This window comes from Taudactylus pleione, unplaced genomic scaffold, assembly GCF_031769625.1.
Source record: "Taudactylus pleione unplaced genomic scaffold, aTauple2 ptg000169l, whole genome shotgun sequence".
Lineage (NCBI taxonomy): Eukaryota > Metazoa > Chordata > Amphibia > Anura > Myobatrachidae > Taudactylus > Taudactylus pleione.
In genome coordinates, this window is record NW_028284571.1 from 3,660,986 (window position 1) to 3,680,191 (window position 19,206).

General features: G+C 46.6%; 1 protein-coding gene across 4 annotated transcripts in view; it reads right to left on the minus strand.

Annotated features, from left to right (window-relative positions):
• Positions 1-19,206, minus strand: part of LNX1 (ligand of numb-protein X 1) — a 224,961-nt gene that overhangs the window by 185,689 nt on the left and 20,066 nt on the right. For all 4 annotated transcript variants that reach the window (XM_088475264.1, XM_088475265.1, XM_088475266.1 and 1 more), the window contains one exon: positions 12,770-13,223. In XM_088475264.1, coding sequence (XP_088331390.1) covers positions 12,770-13,164 — 395 coding nt within the window. In that variant the 5' untranslated portion in view covers positions 13,165-13,223. The remainder of the gene's footprint in view (positions 1-12,769; positions 13,224-19,206) is intronic.

A 19,206-nucleotide genomic window follows, 5' to 3' on the forward strand; every position in this document is an offset into this window, starting at 1 on the left:
CGCCGAGTGCAGAGACACACGGCAATTCTGCAGACAACTGCGCACCCTCAAATGCAAGGCAGAGATCTTTTCCCCCGTCACAAAGATCCTTTGCTGTCCGGAGTCCAAGAAGGCTCCGAGGTGCAGAATCCACTGAGACGGGATCAGGGTGGACTTCTGCCAGTTTATCAACCAGCCGTGCCGTTGCAGTACCGCAATGGTCAGGTCCAAGTGGCGTAGAAGGAGCTCTGGAGATCCTGCCACCAACAGAAGGTCGTCCAAGTACGGTAACATGCGGACTCCCTGCAGCCGCAGGGAAGCCGCCATGACCGCCATCACCTTGGTGAATACACGTGGTGCTGTCGCCAGCCCAAAAGGTAACGCCCAGAACTGAAAGTGGTTGTTGCGGATTGCAAACCTGAGGAACTGTTGATGGCGTAAAAGAATAGGGACATGCAGGTAAGCGTCCTGTATGTCCAACAACACCATGTAATCCCCAGGTTCCAGCTCCAGAATGATGGACCGCAGGGTCTCCATCCAAAACCTCGGCACCCGCAAAGACTTGTTGAGTGCTTTGAGGTTGAGGATCGGACAATACGACCCATTGGGTTTCTGCACCAAAAACAGATTGGAATAGAAACCCTGGCCTCTCTGGGAGAATGGAACAGGCACTATAACTCCAGCCTGGAGCATAGTGTGCAAAACCTTCTGCAGTTCCAAGGCTTTGTTCCGGTCTGATGGAAGACCCGTGGTGGAGAATCGAGACGGGGGCCTGTGCCGAAAGGAGAGGGCGTACCCGTGAGAAACCACATCGAGAACCCAAGTGTCTGTCGTGGTAACCGACCAACACTGGGCGAACTGCAGCAGGCGACCTCCCACTTTGGGATCCCCCAAAGGGAGGCCCGGACTGTCAAGCCGCAGGCTTGTCATCTGGCTTAGGGGCCGGACGTCTGGTACTCCAGGCCTGTTTCTGGGGCTTGGCCGATTTTTTGGGGCCAGCCTGTTGGGGAAAAGACTGTGCTTTAGGCCTACCCTGGGCCCTGTAAGGCCGAAAGGACGACGTACCTGAACTGGAAGGAACTGCAGCAGACAGGAGACATGCAGATTAGGCTGCCGCCAGCGTGGCTACAATTTTGTCCAGATCTGGACCAAATAGGACTTCTCCATTAAAAGGCAAAGCTTCCAAGCCCTTTTTGGAATCAGCGTCCGCCTTCCAAGATCGCAACCATAAGGTGCGACGAGCAGCTACAGCTGCCGAAGAAATCTGAGACGCCAGGGTACTGATATCCAAGGCCGCTTCATTGATATAAGTGGCCGAATCCCGGAGATTGCCTATCAACTCGGTCTGTTCAGCCGAACAGTCGGAATCGAAAGACGCCTCCAAACTATCAGCCCAGCGCTCCAAAGCTCTGGCTACCCAACAAATGGCCATAGCCGGCTTAGCTGCCCCCCCCCCGCAAGGGAATAAACGGACTTTAGGCAGATCTCCACCTTACGGTCCGTAGCATCCTCCAAGGAAGACATGGAGGACATGGGTAATGTGGCACTACGGACTAGGCGTGTCACATGAGAATCTACCTGTGGAGGGGATTCCCACTTAGAAAAATAATTATCCGCAAACGGATAAGCCACCGCCAAGCGTCTCTGAGGCTGATACCGTTTGCCAGGATGTTTCCACGCCTCCTCTAAATGGTCCACTAACTGACCCGAAAGAGGAAACACTGTGGCGTCACCCTTAATATCCTTAAAAAAGGCATATTTAGACACCGGAGGATCTTCATCCTCAATCACTAAAGCTGTGCGGACTGCCCGAATAAGTCCAGGAATATACACCTTGGACCTAGTGTCCGATTCTTTAGTACGGAGAGGTTCCTGGTCAGAAAGATCCAGAATCTCCCCATCATCAGACGTCACGTCGTCATCCTCATAAGGAGCGGACAGAGACGCCATCGGCCGCTTATGTGGCCTCAACACAGACTCCCCTTGTAACACGTCCAACAAGTGCTGTACAGAACTTGTCACTGAATTAACCCACGCAGGCTCCTGAGAGACTTGGGGAGGGGAAATAGGGAGACTGTGGGGTACCATCAATTGTCTCGGGAAACCCTGCATGGGTGACGACACCACTGACTGCTGGGACAATCCATCTGTGAGAACGCAGGCTGCGGAGCTAACTGGCCCACGAGGGTTGTAAGCGCTTTGGCGAAACAAGCCCAGAGCGGCTCTTGTACCGGAGCCGTGACAGTAATTCGCCGCGCCAATAAATAACACTGCCGACATAGCCCCTCTGCGTTACCCTCCCCCTACACTATTGGTACCTTACATGTAGTACACATAAGCTGGAGAGGAAAGTCACTCTCAGACATGATGATAAGTATGTGACCCCTCTCACTGATACTTGTTAGTACAGTGTGAGACCACCCTGCAATCACCGCACCGCAAGGGCTTTAGCAGAAAAAGGTCAGGGACAGTGAAATGGCTGACAGTAGAAAGTACAGGCAGCGGACACTAGCAGAAGTGACATACAATGCAAAAAAATAAATTCCTGCACTATCAGCGCTGATTCTCAACTACGCAGACACAGAGCCTGGTAGGACACAGCGCAGCATACACAGACCTTAAGCCAACGGAGGAGAGGTATGCCGGGGGACCCAGACCGCGATGCCACCGATCTTCAGCATCCAGCAGCGCTCACCATGCTTCCAGTAAAGGTGGCCACCGAGGAGCAGAGAGGAGGCCGGCCTGGGGGAGGAGCGCTGCCACAGGGCCAGTCAGCAGAGCAGAGAGGGCAGTGTGCAGCGGGGGAGGTGCCGGCTGTGTTACAGGGAAGGCGTGCTCCCCTGGCATGTATTTAACCCCTGGGACGCTGCAGCGCTACCGCTCAGCCGCGGTCCGCTGTCCCAGGGGGGTAGTGGAAGCACAGGTTAGGTACCTGGCTCCACGCTGCAGCCAGTCCCCAGGGAGCCCCCTGCCTGGGGACTCTGGACCATGTTTCAGCAGGGTCCCACTGCGGGACCCCACTGCTTACCTGCTGCCCATGGTCCCAAACATCTGGGGTCACCGCTAGCTGTGACCCCAGATGCTTACCAGCATCCCCGGATCAGTAACGGCGTTCTGGTACCGGCGGGAGTGTAGGGAAGACAGCATGGACGTCAGTACTGACTGTCCATGCTGTACATCCAGATGAGCTGCTTTGAAGAAAACTTCAGGGGCTATCCTTAGCCCCCCTCTAACAGGGACATCCGACTCCGGTCGGGCACCAAACGAAACGGAGATGCCTTGGCTCGGGGGCGGGGTATAGGAGGGGGACCCTAGTGCATCCTGGGAGGCTGAAAACTTAACTCTATGGTGCCCGATGCCTGTCGTCATCACCAGGCCCGCCAAGAGCCGTGGCGGGCCCCGGTAATAGGGGGTGTGGCCTAATCGCGGGAGGTGTGGCCACGACCCCTTGCCGTGAAAAAAAAAAAGATTTGCAGCGCCGCTTCGCGCTGGGGAGAGGGGGCTCTCTGAGCCAGGGGGGGCGCAATCAGTGTGATCGCTCCCCCGCACAGGCATAGGAGACTGCTGCTGCTCAGCAGCCACGGGCAGTCTCCAACTGCGGCTCAGCACACGCTGTGTGCTGGGCTGCTGTGAGGGGGGGGGGGAGTGGCCCCTCAGGAAGCCCGGGCCCGGGTAATCTGTACCCGTCTCCCCCCCCCCTCTCGGCGCCTCTGGTCATCACCTATACCCAAGGTATCCTGTGGATACCGTATGGACTCTGATGTAGAAATAACTAACTTCTCTTTGGTATGTTGACCCCTTTGAGGTCTCCTAAGCAACATCTACTTTAAATTTATTTGCAAAACATTTTGCTTGTCATATGTATTGTAACACGCTATTTAGTTGCGGCTCTGTATCTTTGTTTTCTTTTCCTAAGCAAAGCAATTAAGACTGTAAGGTAAAATTTGTTTCTATTGATCTGTGGCATCTAATATACATGATAGCTTAATTACTTAAGTCACATGATCCATATTTATGTAATTGGTAGTAGGGTCACGTTTATGTAACGGATGCCTATAGACACACATTCTTTGGTAGCCAAAGCCTCACCCTGTCTGCTAGCCATATTGTATAATCAGTACATTCTTTAACTTTGCCGTGTTACAGAGGAATGTATGATGCAACTAGCCTACACAGGTCAGCACCAACAGTATAAAATATATAGTAGTAATAATAACTAATAATAATAATAATAATAATAATGAGATTTGTCTGGCTCAGACCTACTCTGCCTAATGTTAAATCCTGAGCTACATAAATTTGTGCACCTGCTCTCAAGGTCACAAAAACCTAATGCCGGATCAGTGGCGGATCTACATTTTTGGAATCCTGAAGCTTGAACTGTTATGGGGGCACCTCTGCAAACAGCAATAAGAGGGCAACATCCAACAAGGTCCAAAGGCCTTGTTGCAAGGACCTTGAGGCCCAAATGGCGGACATGTAGGAACCCCCCAGGGAGTAAAAGATGATAGATATGATATAGATAGCTACAGTGTCGGCTCCAGGGCTAATAGCGCCCTGTGCTGGCCAAGTGCTCTGCGTGACATAAATGGGGGGCGTGACCTACTTTCCATAGGCCACGCCTCCTCACGTGACTTTATCTGAGGGGCATAGCACACCTCTAAATAACGTCAGTCTGGGGGGAGCCTCACTTGTTGTGACAGTGACAGTGGGCGTCTCAGTTCTTGCGCATACGGATGCACACCGGCGAAGGACTTTTTAGCGGCATTAGAATATAGACACAGACACGACTGCAGTGAAGGGTTCAGAATCAAACCCATAATATTCAATGACACTTGTTTATCAAACTAAACGTAGAACATATAATAAAAAATAGCTCTCGTGAGTAAGTAGTCACGATTACAAACACATTATCCTCCTTCTTATACTGACATAATGCCCAATAACTGCATAATGATAATTATATCAAATGTCAAGGGAGGAAATAAAGGAACTGAATGTAGAGCAATCTGGTGCTTTCGGAAAACACAATTCATATAATAATGTCACCTCAGGATAGCAAAGCCGATTTTTACCTTTGATGACCCGTACCCTGTCTCTCTGTCTGCTAACATGTGTGTACCAGGACGAGGCTATGTTCCTAATTATCTCTACACACAAAACAACAAAGATCCTTTGGTGGAGAGCGGCTGGGCCATAATTGATGTGATGTGTTTGCTTTTATCACTACAGTTCAGCTGAATGTTGCATCCAGCATGGCCACAGCCAGTAAATATAAAATTATATTTATAGACCTATATCAACTGAGAGATTCTGATCTTGTATCCATTGGCTTAATCAAATGTTTTCCTGATGTCATATGAACATAAAAAACCCACATAATTATTACAAACATTTGTACTAGTCATTAACGTTTGCAAAAAAAATGAATAACCATAAGACAACAGTAAAGACTGTAACGGATTTTAAAATGTGTACCTAAAATGTATCAGTTTTAATACTGTCACACCTTCTAACCTTACCCCCAAACCTGTTTTGCCTGTGACAAAAAGCCCACAACTATGACAGTTACAAATTAGCAGAGTGCTCCGACAAAAGAATAAAAAATGAAAACATGGAACAGTTCTAAACATTATCAAAAAACAATCACAACGGGCTTAAATTAATAGGCTGATGAGTGGTTTAGGACTTCCAGTATATATATGCAGTGTCAGAGAAGGGCTCTGTGCCGCCCTGTGGCAGGCCATAAGCTACAGGAAGAAGGGCCCTGCCCAGAGCAGCAGCTCTACAGCATCGTTACCGGCTGCAGAGGGCCATTCCAGACACCCTGCAAGTCAAATTCAGGTGTCGTGGGCGCAGGGCCCTGGGTGACAGCACGCTCCCACACTCCTACTTAAGGTTCTGAGTATATAGAGCCGTGGTAGGGGCACGGTGTCACAAACAACACATATAACTAACATATGGAATTAGGTTAGTTCATATAAGGTATAGAACTTGGAGGTAAAAAAATATATTTTTGCTATATGAAATTTTCAGACTAAAGGCACATATCCACTAGCAGATGAGGCAACGACAGTACGATTAAAACATCATAATCGTACAGTCATTCCCCATCCCCTGCACTGCCTACAATGAACGATTAGTTCAGTGTAGGCACCCTCCATCATCCCTTAACATGGCCAATCTGTCGTTATCGGCAGATTTACCGGCATGTTCGGGCGATGATTGATGTCGGAAACGACCAGCGGGAGCGCGCATTGCTGGTTGTTTCTGACATTATAGTGCAAGATTTGTGCACGATTAATGAGCGATTGCACAATTACGATGTCGCAATTGTGCAATCGCTCATTAATATCGCTTAGTGGATGTGCGCCTTTAGCTTTAAAAATGTTGGCATACAGATATAACCCTAACCAGCTTAGGGCCTGATTCAGAGCTGAACACTCTGACCAGAGCGCTCGCTCTGAATCAGGGCCCTCCTACCTGAAAATGGAGCGGCCTCCTGGCCGCTCGCATAGCGGTGGGTGACCACCCACAGCATATGTGAGTGGCCAAAAAGATGGTCGCGATGGTCTTTGACCATCGCGACCATCGGGCTTGCGACGAGACCCTGCGGTAGGGTCTCGCTGCCGCAAGCCCAGGAGTGATTTTGGCTCTATCAGAGCCAAAATCACTCCCACTGACATCATTACTGATGTCAGTGGGGCCGGCTTCAGACGGTAGGCGTTCCCATGGGAACGCCTCCGTCTGGCAGCCACACCCCCGGCACGCCCACCAAAGGGGGCGTGCTGTCACTCACCATCGACAGCACGCCCCCTTTGGTGCGAGACCCCGAGCGACGTATTTCTCGTCGCTCGCCGGATCTCGTGCATGCGCACGACGGAGCTCCCTCCGTCGCGCGCATGCGCATTCGGCAAACATCGACCCGCTTGTGAGCGTCATTTGCTCGCGAGCAGGTCTGAATGACCCCCTTAGTTTTATTAATGACAAGTAAGCCATAATTTTAAATATGAATTATTTTTAGGGTCTATTTTTTATTGTGATATTTCGAAGTGGAATTTGCCTTTCATGAGGGTCTTGAGCAATCATTATCTACTAGAATGAGAACATGGCCCTACACCTGTTGTTGTACAGTGCAGAATGTATCAAGGAAAACATAGGGGATGTAGTCATGTGACAATCCCGACAGCGGAATGCCGGCTAGGGATTTATGATAGGCGTCGAAATACCGATGCCAATCATAATCCCGACGCCGGAAAGCCGGGTCACCATCCCGAACGATGGTAAATCCGGGGCGCCCTTAGCATTAGCCCTGGGGGTGGGGGGGGAGGTTAGGATTATGGAGTCTAGCGAGGTTAGGTTTGGGGGGGTGGGTGGAGATATTAGGGTAGGCACCCCTAGGGGGGAGGGTTATGCACCTCCAGGCAGGGGCTAGGCACCCCCCCCGGGAGGGTTAGGTTCAGGGAGCTGTAAGGGGGGGTTAGGGTTAGGCACTAAGGGGGGAGGTTAGGGTTAGGCACCAGTAAGGGAGGGTTAGGGTTGGGGGGGGAATTAGGATACTTACCTGCCCCTGTCGGGATCTTGATCATGTCGGGCATCCGCTGTCGGGATTTGAACCGGCGGCTAAACAGCTGGCGTCAATTCAATTCCATTCCCCTAGGATAGTCTCCCTTGTATAAGTTGTAATGCAGTGCCATGGTTTACTCTAGCCAAGGACCACGTTAACTACTGCTTATGGGATATAAGATTATGTACATATTTGCTTAAACTATATACTGTAATATTGCTGTAATACTGATGTGATTAGATGCCATTTAGTCAGTATACTATAATATTATCGCAGAGAACAACTCATTCTATTGAATAATCTTATACCCTTGGATTGTGCCTTCAAATCAATTGTGACTTATAGCAGCCTTACAATGTACGTCAGAGAGATTTTAGATAACAGCCAGGGATACAAAGGCATACAATTTGGTACAATGGAATGGGTCACTTTGCCAGTCTCCCCCTCTTGTCTTTGTGGTGCCATGTTATTTTTTTCCCTATATTACTGTGTGCAATATGTTTTATGTTGCTGGATATCCCAGTCCAGCTCCTGCATGTAAATATGTGATTATTATATCTTTGTCTGGGTAATACAACACTGGAAGGCTCCCTATGTATAGCGGTCATTATATACTTTGCTTCACTTATTTGACGGAGTGGGTTATTCTTTGATTCACCTTGTAGATTATTTGTTATAAGCCTGGGATTAGGTATGCCACAATTGGGTCAGGTATACAGGGTGGGGGGTTTGATAGTGTTTATGTTTTTAGGTAATGTTTTCAGTATGATATATGCGTTTATCTTTGGCCTCCTCTTATATATTAGGAAGATGTCTAAAGGCTCCTACACACTACGCAATATTTTTAATGATTTGTTCGATTCCGACACATCGGAATGACAATCGTTATAAATGTGTAGTGTGCATGCAAAACATCGTGTAGTGCGCGCTCCCGTGGGGCCGTCAGCCTCATCGCATCATCTTATGTACATGCAGTAAGATCAGGCGATGCGGCTGACGATCGCATGCAGCTCTATGTGGGGGTGGCTGGCATATCAGGTGGTCGAGCACCAGATCGTCCATTGTGTATGGACCGCCCAATACTATATGTTGGCCAGTTGCCGCTGGGATCGTGGGTGTCATCACAGGGTACACAATTGTTTAGTGTGTACCCAGCTTTATTTCTGTATTCTTTTATTTTCTTGCTCTTTCAATGATATGTGGTCAATGGATGCATGTATATTTTGTAGGCCTCCTCTGGTGCTCTGTGGGCTGCTGTACTAACAGGGCTTTGTTGGTTGTCCATGATGTTTGCTGCTAAACTTACTGTCCCCTCGTGGAATGTGATTGGGATCATTTACAAAATCAAGAGGTATTTGGTATTGAGGCAACTCAAGAGATATGGTTCTGATATTGTATGTCTCACTGAAACTCATTTGGTGGGTGGCAAGTTAATTTGGTGGGTGCAAGGTTGGCACAGCTTATGCTTACCATACAACTGCTTCTAGAGAGGTATCTCTACATATTCGTAAATCCATCTGGTTTAAATTGGAATCTGTGTTTAGTGAACCTTATGGGCGATATGTGTTATTGAAGCTGCATGGGAGGGTTTTTCTTATTCAACTCAGGACTCAGCTCAGGCCCCGGTGGTATGGGATGCGTTTAAAACCTTCTCAAGGGCAACCCTGATTAAACAGGTAGTAGAATTGAAGTCTTTATATTGGCACCAGAAACTGGCACTGGAGACTTCTTGTAGGACGTTAGAATTGGCCTATAATGCAGATGGTTTGTACTCCTCTGAAAATGGCATGGTTATCCACCCAGAGGGAATGGGATGAACATTTACTAGCCAAAACTCAGTACAGATTGCCATTTGCTGCACATTTTCAGTACAGACCAGGGAGCTATCTCGCTAATTTGACCAGTGTTGAGCGTCCCTCTGTAACAGTGGTAGAGATAACTGGAGAGGATGGGTTGGCTTGTGTACAGACCCCAGATATTGCTGCGGAATGTGGGCATCTTTAGGAATAGAGTGAGATAGAGCAAGTACTACTAATTTTTTTCCCCTGTATTTCCAGAACCAGGACCGGATCAGAGCCCAGAGCTGGTTGCGCAGAATACGGGGGACCCCTACGTCGTTTGTCCCCCGTATTTTGGCAACCAGCGCTGGTTCTGACTAGCCCGGTGCTGGTTGTGCTTAAGTACAGGGGACCCCTACGTCGTGTGTCCCCTGTATTTAAGCACACCCAGCACTGGGTCACTAATGCCCGGGGCTGGTTGCTCTTTTTTTGGGGGGGGGCACGCCATTTTTTTCTTTTTTTACACAGGTTTTTTTTACCACAGCAGCACAGACGGGTCTCACGGACCTGTCAGTGCTCTGTGTCAATGACACAGATGCAAGTAGCACGGATCTCCTGGTCCGTGCGTGCATCTGTGTCATTGAAATACACAGCAGCACAGACGGGTCTCACTGACCCATCTGTGCTCTGTGTCACTGTCAGTCACACAGATGCATGTAGCACGGATCTCACGAGTCCGTGCTACATGCAAATGAGCACCATAATGCTGATTGGCTGAGAGCCGTGACAGACGGCTCTGTCAGCCAATCAGCACTTTGCCCATTAAAGGCAAAGGCATTTTTTTTTAAATGGCCGCTCGAGGCAAAACCTCGAGATCCGACAGCAGATCTCGAGGTTTTGCCTCGGGAGAGGGATCCGGGGCAGACAGGGAGATCCGAGCTTGGGCTCGGATCGCCCCGGATCCCCGAAGTTCGGGTGGGTTCGGTTCTCAGGGAACCGAACCCGCTCATCCCTAATTGCAGGTGGGGCAGATCTAAAAAATGTGAAGAGAGCTTTAGAATTTGGGAGGGGTGTGTCCAAACTGAAATCTAAATTGCAGTGTGAAAATGAAGCTGTACAGTATTTGTGGGATACATGCAAAAGCAGCCAGTAGCTACCCTGCATGCAAAAAAAAATAATCAATAAATGTATTTGCACTCCTTGCATTGCAATATGGTTTGTCCAGGTACAGAGTATTTGCAATATAGTACTCTATTCCCAAAACTGAATCAGGCCCTTTGTCCGCTATCAATCAAAATTTATATAGTACACGTTTAATCTGTAGTCTACTGAACTTGCGCTCTATCTTACAGTCATTGATCTCTCCACTTTGTCGGCAGAAGTGATATATATTTATATATTCAGGGTACTTAAATCATTTGCTTAAGTACAATCGGAATTTGGTATGCCCTCTACCTATTGCTATAGATACCTCTAGCTCCACCATGCGTTGCCAGTTCAGTTTGTATATGCTCCGCCACTCATTCAGGACTCTCCTGTTAAACAACATTTAAGTTCAGTTGGTTCCTGCCATCTGCTATCTTTGCTATACTACAGGCACAGCATTGTGTCCTACTGCTTTTTAGACAGAAGTGGGAAGTGGATTTGGAGGCAATGTCAGACGAGACATGGGACCTCATTCAGAGTCGGTCGTTGCGGCCGCACGGTCGTAATGTAAAAGGGGCCGGATATGCAAATGATGCACTCGCAAGTTGCGTCGTTAAGATGGGATCATTAGCTGGACGACCAAGGGGAGGATGCGGCCGTAAGACTAAAAAAACACCCCCTTCTTGTTCGCATTACACGTCATCTCCGGGCATATAAGGATTAATCGAGACCATCGGAAACCATCGGAGCTGGTCGTAGAGCTTAAGGTTGACCATACCCTCTCTTAAGCACTACGATCATGTCAGTGTAAAAACCTCCCATGTCACGTGTGCTATGACACTACTTTAATAATTATGCACGCCCATAAAACGCCGTTTGCATAGTCAGGCACGCATGAGTTCGGATCTCCACTCCCCCGTTCACAAGCACCTTCCCCTGTTACTTACTCCTATTGTATATATATACTGGGGGTTCTTGAGGAGGACCTATTAGATAAATATACCAGACAATATATCATTAATTTATGTGTACTTGCAGAGGTACGCATAGCCCGATCCTGCATGGTTCCCTTAGGACTGATCTACAATGCATGGCTGTCCATGGTATATGAGACTGTTGCCCATGAAAACTTTGTATATTTAGCTAGAAAACGCAGAAAAGAAGCTTGACCAAATTGGACCAAGTGGCTTGATATGGCCTTTGCTAAAACTATTACTGCACGGGCGGGTGGTGTGTCAGATCCTGTCCCTGATTTCAGTGGTTAGCAGTCCTCAGAGCACTGGAGCAGTATTGCTATATGTCATCTCTGCTGGTAAAAGTGATTTAAATGTGTTCTATAGAACTAATCATTATGTGCCCCTTGGGGCTACTCAACATCAGACTCATTTATTCATTTTTATGTTATGTGATGTTTGTGCCTCATTTTTCTACTTTGGACATCTTCTCATACTGATATGTTCTCTAAACAGACAGAGACTATAATATGTACATGATTATTAATGTTATAATGACTGTATTGTGATGATATGAGGTCATGCCTGTAGTTATGTTTTATCTTCATTTATACATGAAACACAAAAATGTAATAAAAAATATTGAATAAAAAAAAAAAATTCTCCAACAGTGTGATACAGCCCAGGTAATTATTATCAGAGAACTATAAATGTATTAAATGTTACTACCTGTATAAACACTAAAACAAACTATGTAGTAGCATTTCTTATTTTTATACATACACATGCACAGAGCACAAACACAACCACGTTCAAACCACTCAGAGATCCGTGTAAGGCTCATGGATTTGGAAAGCATTCATCATTCTCTTTAGAGATAATCCCTACTAATGTTACATTTGTTCATACTGGAGTATTACACACTGCTGCATTATCTTTTTGGCAGCCTTGCACTCCGTCAGCAATTTGCAAGCCAAAAACACAAAGCAAAGTGCTGCCCAACAGGTAAAAAGTAACTATAAACAAAAGTTCCAGTTATAATATGAAAGAAGCATCGCCACAACAAGGTGTTCTCATTTGCAGAATGCATACGCGTTTCCTATGAGGAAAACACAGAGTTTCAGGAAATTATTTTTGTAATTCTTGATAAGAGGGCTAACAGGTCTATTTTTCAAGAACCAAGAAAGACGTGACCCTGAATTAACACCCCAAGCAGGTGGGGAGTTTGACTGGGGCGGTACACCTGTCAAACCGTAACGCAGGTGTCCTAAGGCGAGCTCAGGGAGGACAGAAACCTCGCGTGGAGCAGAAGGGTATTACAGATAGTGCTAAACAATGAGGCCTACCTGCTCAAGAGGTGATCCTCTAGGTCACATCGTTGAAAAACATCTTCACAATATTCTGATAAAGGGCAGTTAACCAAAAGTTTATCCAATAAGTTCTTTACCAGCACTGTTGACTTTTTGCAATACTGTAGCATGACGTGCTTTCGGTCCATGGGGCAAAAGTTCTCATGGAGAAGGAAGTTAGTGAGGCAGAGAGTGCAGTACGTGTGACCACATGGAGTGTCCAGCGGTTGTATGAGTGCGTGTAGACAGATGTGGCAAATTAGATCATCGTCCACTTCTTCGGTGTATCGGTAAAAGTGATTTTCTTCAGCAGAATGCTGCTGTCCACATACAACACATAAAGGCAGGGGGAGGTCATTCTCCAACATTTCAATTCCATCAGCAGACTCCATAATTAAGGTCAAAAATGCTCATAAAGTATATGTTCCAAGGAGACTGTTGGCAAAGCGACCTGGGGTATAAACAGAACAAAATATTAAAACAACCAAAATGGGAAAGAATACTTTTCAAGTTGTGATTATCATGGGAAAACCTTTGCATAACCATCCCTTACATACATTTTTGGAGAAATTATTATTCACAAGTTACAGAAAAATGTGTAAACATGTCATTAGATGGAATGTAGAACATCCCTGCAGGTCTTACTCAGCTTTGTGTTCTATAAAGAGTTTTTGTACTACAAAATAAGCCACTTCAGATGGCAATAAGAGCAGTAACAACTGCAGGCTACATGAATATACTATTCAGTATTGCTGAAGGTGGGCAGGAAAGCATTTTATTGTATTGTAAAACATCTCAAAGATGAATTCTATGTCAATTTACAGAACATAATAGAAGTTGACAGTTCCCCATTAAATTAAATAGCATTACATTTCGCTATTGGAGTATGTAGCTTTTAAAAATAACATATATGCCAATATAAAGACTGCATAGCTGATACACGTATTTTTCTTTTCTTTTATACACAGTAATACAGCGAGAGTAATGGATTGCTCCCATTTCAAGAGTAATGTGGTACACTAAAGGAGGGTAATGGTAACCACAGGGATTTGTGCTGGAGAGGAAATACATCTTAGCGCCTGGCTTGTGCCTAAATTAGAGAAATATAGAAAAGGTACATTTCTTATATACAATAAAAAATAAAAAGTCTTTGGAAGTTAAGAAGCTGTCAAAAATCCGAAAATTAGCTGATTTTATACAAGACTGAGCGTCAGTGTTAGAAGGAAAAAGCACAGCGGGAGGTTTTGTAAAGGTCACTTTTTCTATTGACTGGAGACTGAGATATTGGATTGGAGTTAAATATATCCTGACATTTTTCTGGCCTATCATCATTTCATCAATGACATAATCCTACTCTGCTCTCCGAGGAGTATTTCCAAACCACGTCATTATTAGCATAAGCGCCACCAGTATATCTTATGCAAGGTACACACTGTGCATTACTCAAGCCAATCCGCCAACTCTCGGCTGGTCGGTCCAATTATTGCAAAGTGTGTACACAGCACACGGAACTGACTGTCGTACATAAACCTGGCAAGTCAGATGCAAATGCAGTGTGTACAGACATTGGCCCTCACTCAGAAGCGGTCGCAAGAAGCGAGCGCTCGTTCTGAATAAGGGCGACCGCTTCTATTTTTAAGTGCGGCTTCCTGGTCGCTAGCTAAGCTGTGGGTTACCACCCACAGCTTTAGTGACCGACCAGGTTGATGGTCGCGATGGTCAAGACCAGTGCGACCATCGGGGCTTGCAACAAAACCCTAAGGTTGGGTCTCGGCAGCCGCAAGCCCCAGGGAGCTTCCTGCTCTGATCAAGCAGGAAGCTCCCCACTGACATCACTGCAGACAAAACGGCAGGCGTTCTGTCAGGAACGCCTCCGTTTGTGTAGCCACCCCCCCGCCCTGCCTACAAAACGGGGCGAGCTGTCGATCAACATCGACAGCCTTCCCTTTTGTAGTGAGCTCTGGAGCGAGAGAACGCGCAGTGCCTTAACATCGACCCGGTTGCGAGCGTTCAGCGCTTGTGACCGGGTCTGAATGAGACCCACAGTCTGAAAAACTGCATGTAAAACACATCATCTCAACGATCTTTATGGAAATTTATCTTTCTTATTGGAATGATAATTGTGTAGTCTGTATACAGGAAATCAGATGTTTTCTGGATCATTTCAGCCGTCAAGAAAAAAAAACGTTTGTGGATTGTTCGTATGATCTGTCAGATGTGTACCTAGCTTTAGACCTCTAACAGAAACTGATTGGGTGACCAGTTTAAAACAGCACTATCAGAATACGTGCCAAAATTAATCACTGGGGATAGCTATACTGTTTGCTATGCATTTAATTGCAGCCCTTTAAACCTTTTATATCGTTGTATTGTCCTGTGTGGTGCTCATAGTACGATCAATGTTGCAGAATATACTGATACTGAAGTGAGAAATTACAAAAAATCGTTACAATTGAAAAACATGCTTTGTAAGTAGTTCACTTTGTTTTAATTAACGTTATATTGCGTTCATGTATTTGCAAAGTTTGTCATGAAAATTCCAACAACATTTGTCATATACCGATGTTCTATTCCTGAAAAACAAGAATCTGATTCTATGCCAGTCACAGCCTGCCCTGACACACATGATGAGACTGAGTTACTGTAAGGAGGACACAAACACGTCTTACCATAGCTCTGTAATACAGGAAGAAAACAAGTCATTTAACTCTTTCAGTTTGGCTAGATTACCGATTGCAGCGTCATATATACAACTAATATTAAATATCAAGCAGGTCATTTAAATTACATGGCATCTTACAGAGGGTTAGGTACAGGATCCCGGCGGTCAGGATGACAACAGGATTAGGTAAGTAACCTAACCATAACCCACCTTTCCCCCAGCCTAACCCTAACCCTCTCCTCAACCCACAGCCTAACCCTAACCCTCCCCCTAGTGCCAAACCCTAATACTTACCATCAGAAAGTCAGTGGTCGGGATTCTGACTGCTGTCGGGATTCCGGCGCTGGTATTCTGACTGCCGACATCCCGACCGCCAGGGTTGCCGACTAAGGGCCTGATTCAGAGCCGGACGCTCTGACCAGAGCGCTCGCTCTGAATTAGGGCCCTCCTACCTCTTATTGGAGAGGCCTCCTGGCCGCTCGTATAGCTGTGGGTGACCACCCACAGCTATAGCGAGCGGCCATGATGATGGTCGCGATGGTCAAGACCATCGCGACCATCGGGCTTGCGACGAGACCCTGGGGTAGGGTCTCGCTGCCGCAAGCCCTGGAGTGATTTTGGCTCTATCTGATCTGGGCCAGACCCAGACGGTAGGCGTTCCCATGGGAACGCCTCCGTCTGGCAGCCATGCCCCCGGCACGCCCACCAAAGGGGGCGTGCTGTCAGTCACCATCGACAGCACACCCTGTTTGGTGCGAGACCCATAACGACAGCTTGGCTGTCGCTATGCGGGTCTCGCGCATGCGCACAACGGAGCTCCCTCTGTCATGCGCATGCGCATTAGGGCACCATCGACCCGCTTGCGAGCGTCCCGCGCTCGCGAGCGGGTCTGAATTAGGCCCTAAATCCCCTTACAGATGTGTCCTCATACACTATTGCTGCAGTCGCACCAAACACCTCTTCTTGGCACACCAGGTCCTGTGCAATTTGGCTTGTGCCAATTGTTATTTTCACCGGAAAATGCATTTTAATCACAATCGGATGCAACAAACAGCTTCACGAGACTGCAATGATTAATTTGATATGAAAGACTTTATATCTGTGTTAACCTGAGACTGAAACTGTATAGTGTGCAATGATGCAGCGGCCGCAGCTTTTTCCCCTGCCAAGGTCAGTTGTGCTTTGTATACAGATTTAGTCAAACAGATGTATAATGCACAGATGTCGCATGCTAAAATAATCCGTGCAGTCTCGTGATGCTGTTTGTCATATACAATTGTGACTAAGGCGCATTTTTGGGCGAAGGACATGAAAAAGACCCTCCGCGTAAGCTGAGTTGTAGAGGACCTTGCGGCTCGCACGCGCCACATGGTGTATTGAGACTAAGGCTGGTATCCTATTAGTAGCGCTGCTAATGGATCGTCGTGGGGCTATCCAATTAGCACCGAAGTGCCGCATGCTGATGTGTCCCGAAAACAAAGCCATGATAAGTGTTGATTTTTGACTGCAGCAATGGCAAAAACACATAGATCTGTAAACCAAAATATCCTAGTTTTTAATCCCAAAAATAGCATATGGGGAAAAAAACGGAGATTATCAGTGAAAAATTCCCGTTTTCCGCCGATTCCGGTTAATTTTATACTGGCCCCAGTGTATGAGGACACATCTGTACATCGCATGTTCCGGCACGAGGCACAGATGGTATGCAGTGCAGTACCCGCGCATACCTATGGTAGACTAACATCGTGCGAAGTAAAATACACAATATATGAGCGGCGTAGGGTGCAATGCCTCTATTGCAACTAATTGAATTGACCGCCTTTGTAACAATATGTATGTATTATTTTAGAACTTATTCGGCTTTTTTTACTTTGACCAATATTTTTAAACAATTATTTCCTATAAGCTTATAAAACATTTACCATATCTAAATACAATCCATTTGTTATTATTGCGAAACTACTGTAAGTGCTTTGTCTTACGTCTCATCAACTTTCTTTACTGGATGTTGTTGTATTTGACAAAGTCTGTTTACATCATTGACGGGTGCTGTATAAACTGCATCAGCATTTGAACAAAATGAACACAGCTGTCAGTATAGATTATTGTTCATCATACCAGCAACAGTCATCAAATGGCAGAAACAATTGGACATAAGGGTTAGTAGTGGGTATGATTGTACCTGTAACACAGAGTTTTGTGAAAGTACAAGGCTTTACTGCTGACAATTATCTATATAATAAATCGGGAATGACTGTCCGGATTAGCTTTCTTCTAGCGATTGGTGGCAACAGGAGCCCCCCTCCCACAACCAGCTCCCACTGCTGCGGAGGACAGACAAGGACACCACACAGAAAACCTGATTCAGAGCCGCTCGCTAGATGCGATCGCTCGCATCCAGCGTATGCAAATTTGTCAAAGTGACGCCATGGGAAGTGCTCGCTCACCAAGGAATAAGCACACCCACTTTGGCGGTGCGAGCGATTGCTCTGTGTATGCATACACCCACTAGCGTATGTAGAGACGCCCACTAGCGCACGTCATCTTCAGGAAGTGTTTTAAAACATTGGTACATCGAGCACCATCGGATGCGCTTGTGGTTGCCTTACCCTACCGCAAGCACTGCGAGTACATCACTGTAAAAAACAGGCATGTGACATGTACTATGACGCTGCCTGTTAATTATGCACGCCCTAAAAACGGTGTTGAAACACTCAGGCACACCTGCGCTCGCACCTCCACTCCCCCGTTATTAGTGTCCTGTCCCTGTTATCACCCACAAACGGCCTCTCCTGTCACTCATTTCACTGGACTGTCTTTGCTGGGCAAGCGAGCGGGTTGTGATCGCACAGAGTAGTTTGCACAGGGGCCGTTTGCAAAGCACAGCACTAGCGAGCGCACAGCACTAGCGAGCGGCTCTGAATCAGGTCCAGAGTTTGTGGATGGGTGAGAAGACATCCGCATCCAGGTGAGGGTGGATATAGAGACTAGCGACTCGGCAAATGACTGGTCACAAATACTAGTTTTAATCATACTTTGCAATAAAATGATAATGAATCCACCTGATGTGGTGAATAAATAGGAAGGGGACAAATTTTCCATCCCTAATATTGAACATGAACATTCACACTGAAGGCATGAGCTTTGTTTCATATAGAGGTGCATTCACCATCGCAAACTTTCTACATCGGTTTCAGCAACTATGCGTGACTACCCTCTGCATTTGTTCATGTTAATCGATGGCCAGATTATCTATAATTGTCACCTGGCCCCTACTGCTTCACTTTTCTAGCACAAGGATGTGCAAGAGTTTTCTGAGATGTGTTGTGGAATTCCAAAGATATAATCACAGGCCTGACCATCTCTCATTGCTGCAAAATGACAGTGGTCAGCGAGGGGCAGGAGTTATCACAATACAGCAATACAGTGTAATCTATTCTCACAGTAAGACCCCTTCAGCAAGTGTCATTTACTTCATGATCTCCTGGGAGAGGAGACTGCACATATATACTGATGGCATTTGTAGTGGATGCTCTGAGAGAACAAAGACACAAGCCTTCCTTAGTAGCCCTGCTGATTTTTTTTTCCTGCTTTTGATGTGTAGGTAATGGCAGTAACCTAGGGGTATAGTTACTAAGGTGCTGGTTTTTAGAAGTGTAGATGTTGCCCACACAAATCAGATTTCAGCTATTATCTTCTAATCTAGAAGGTGCTAGATAAATGATAAGTAGAATATGATTGCTTGCTATAGGCAACATCTCCACTTCTCAAA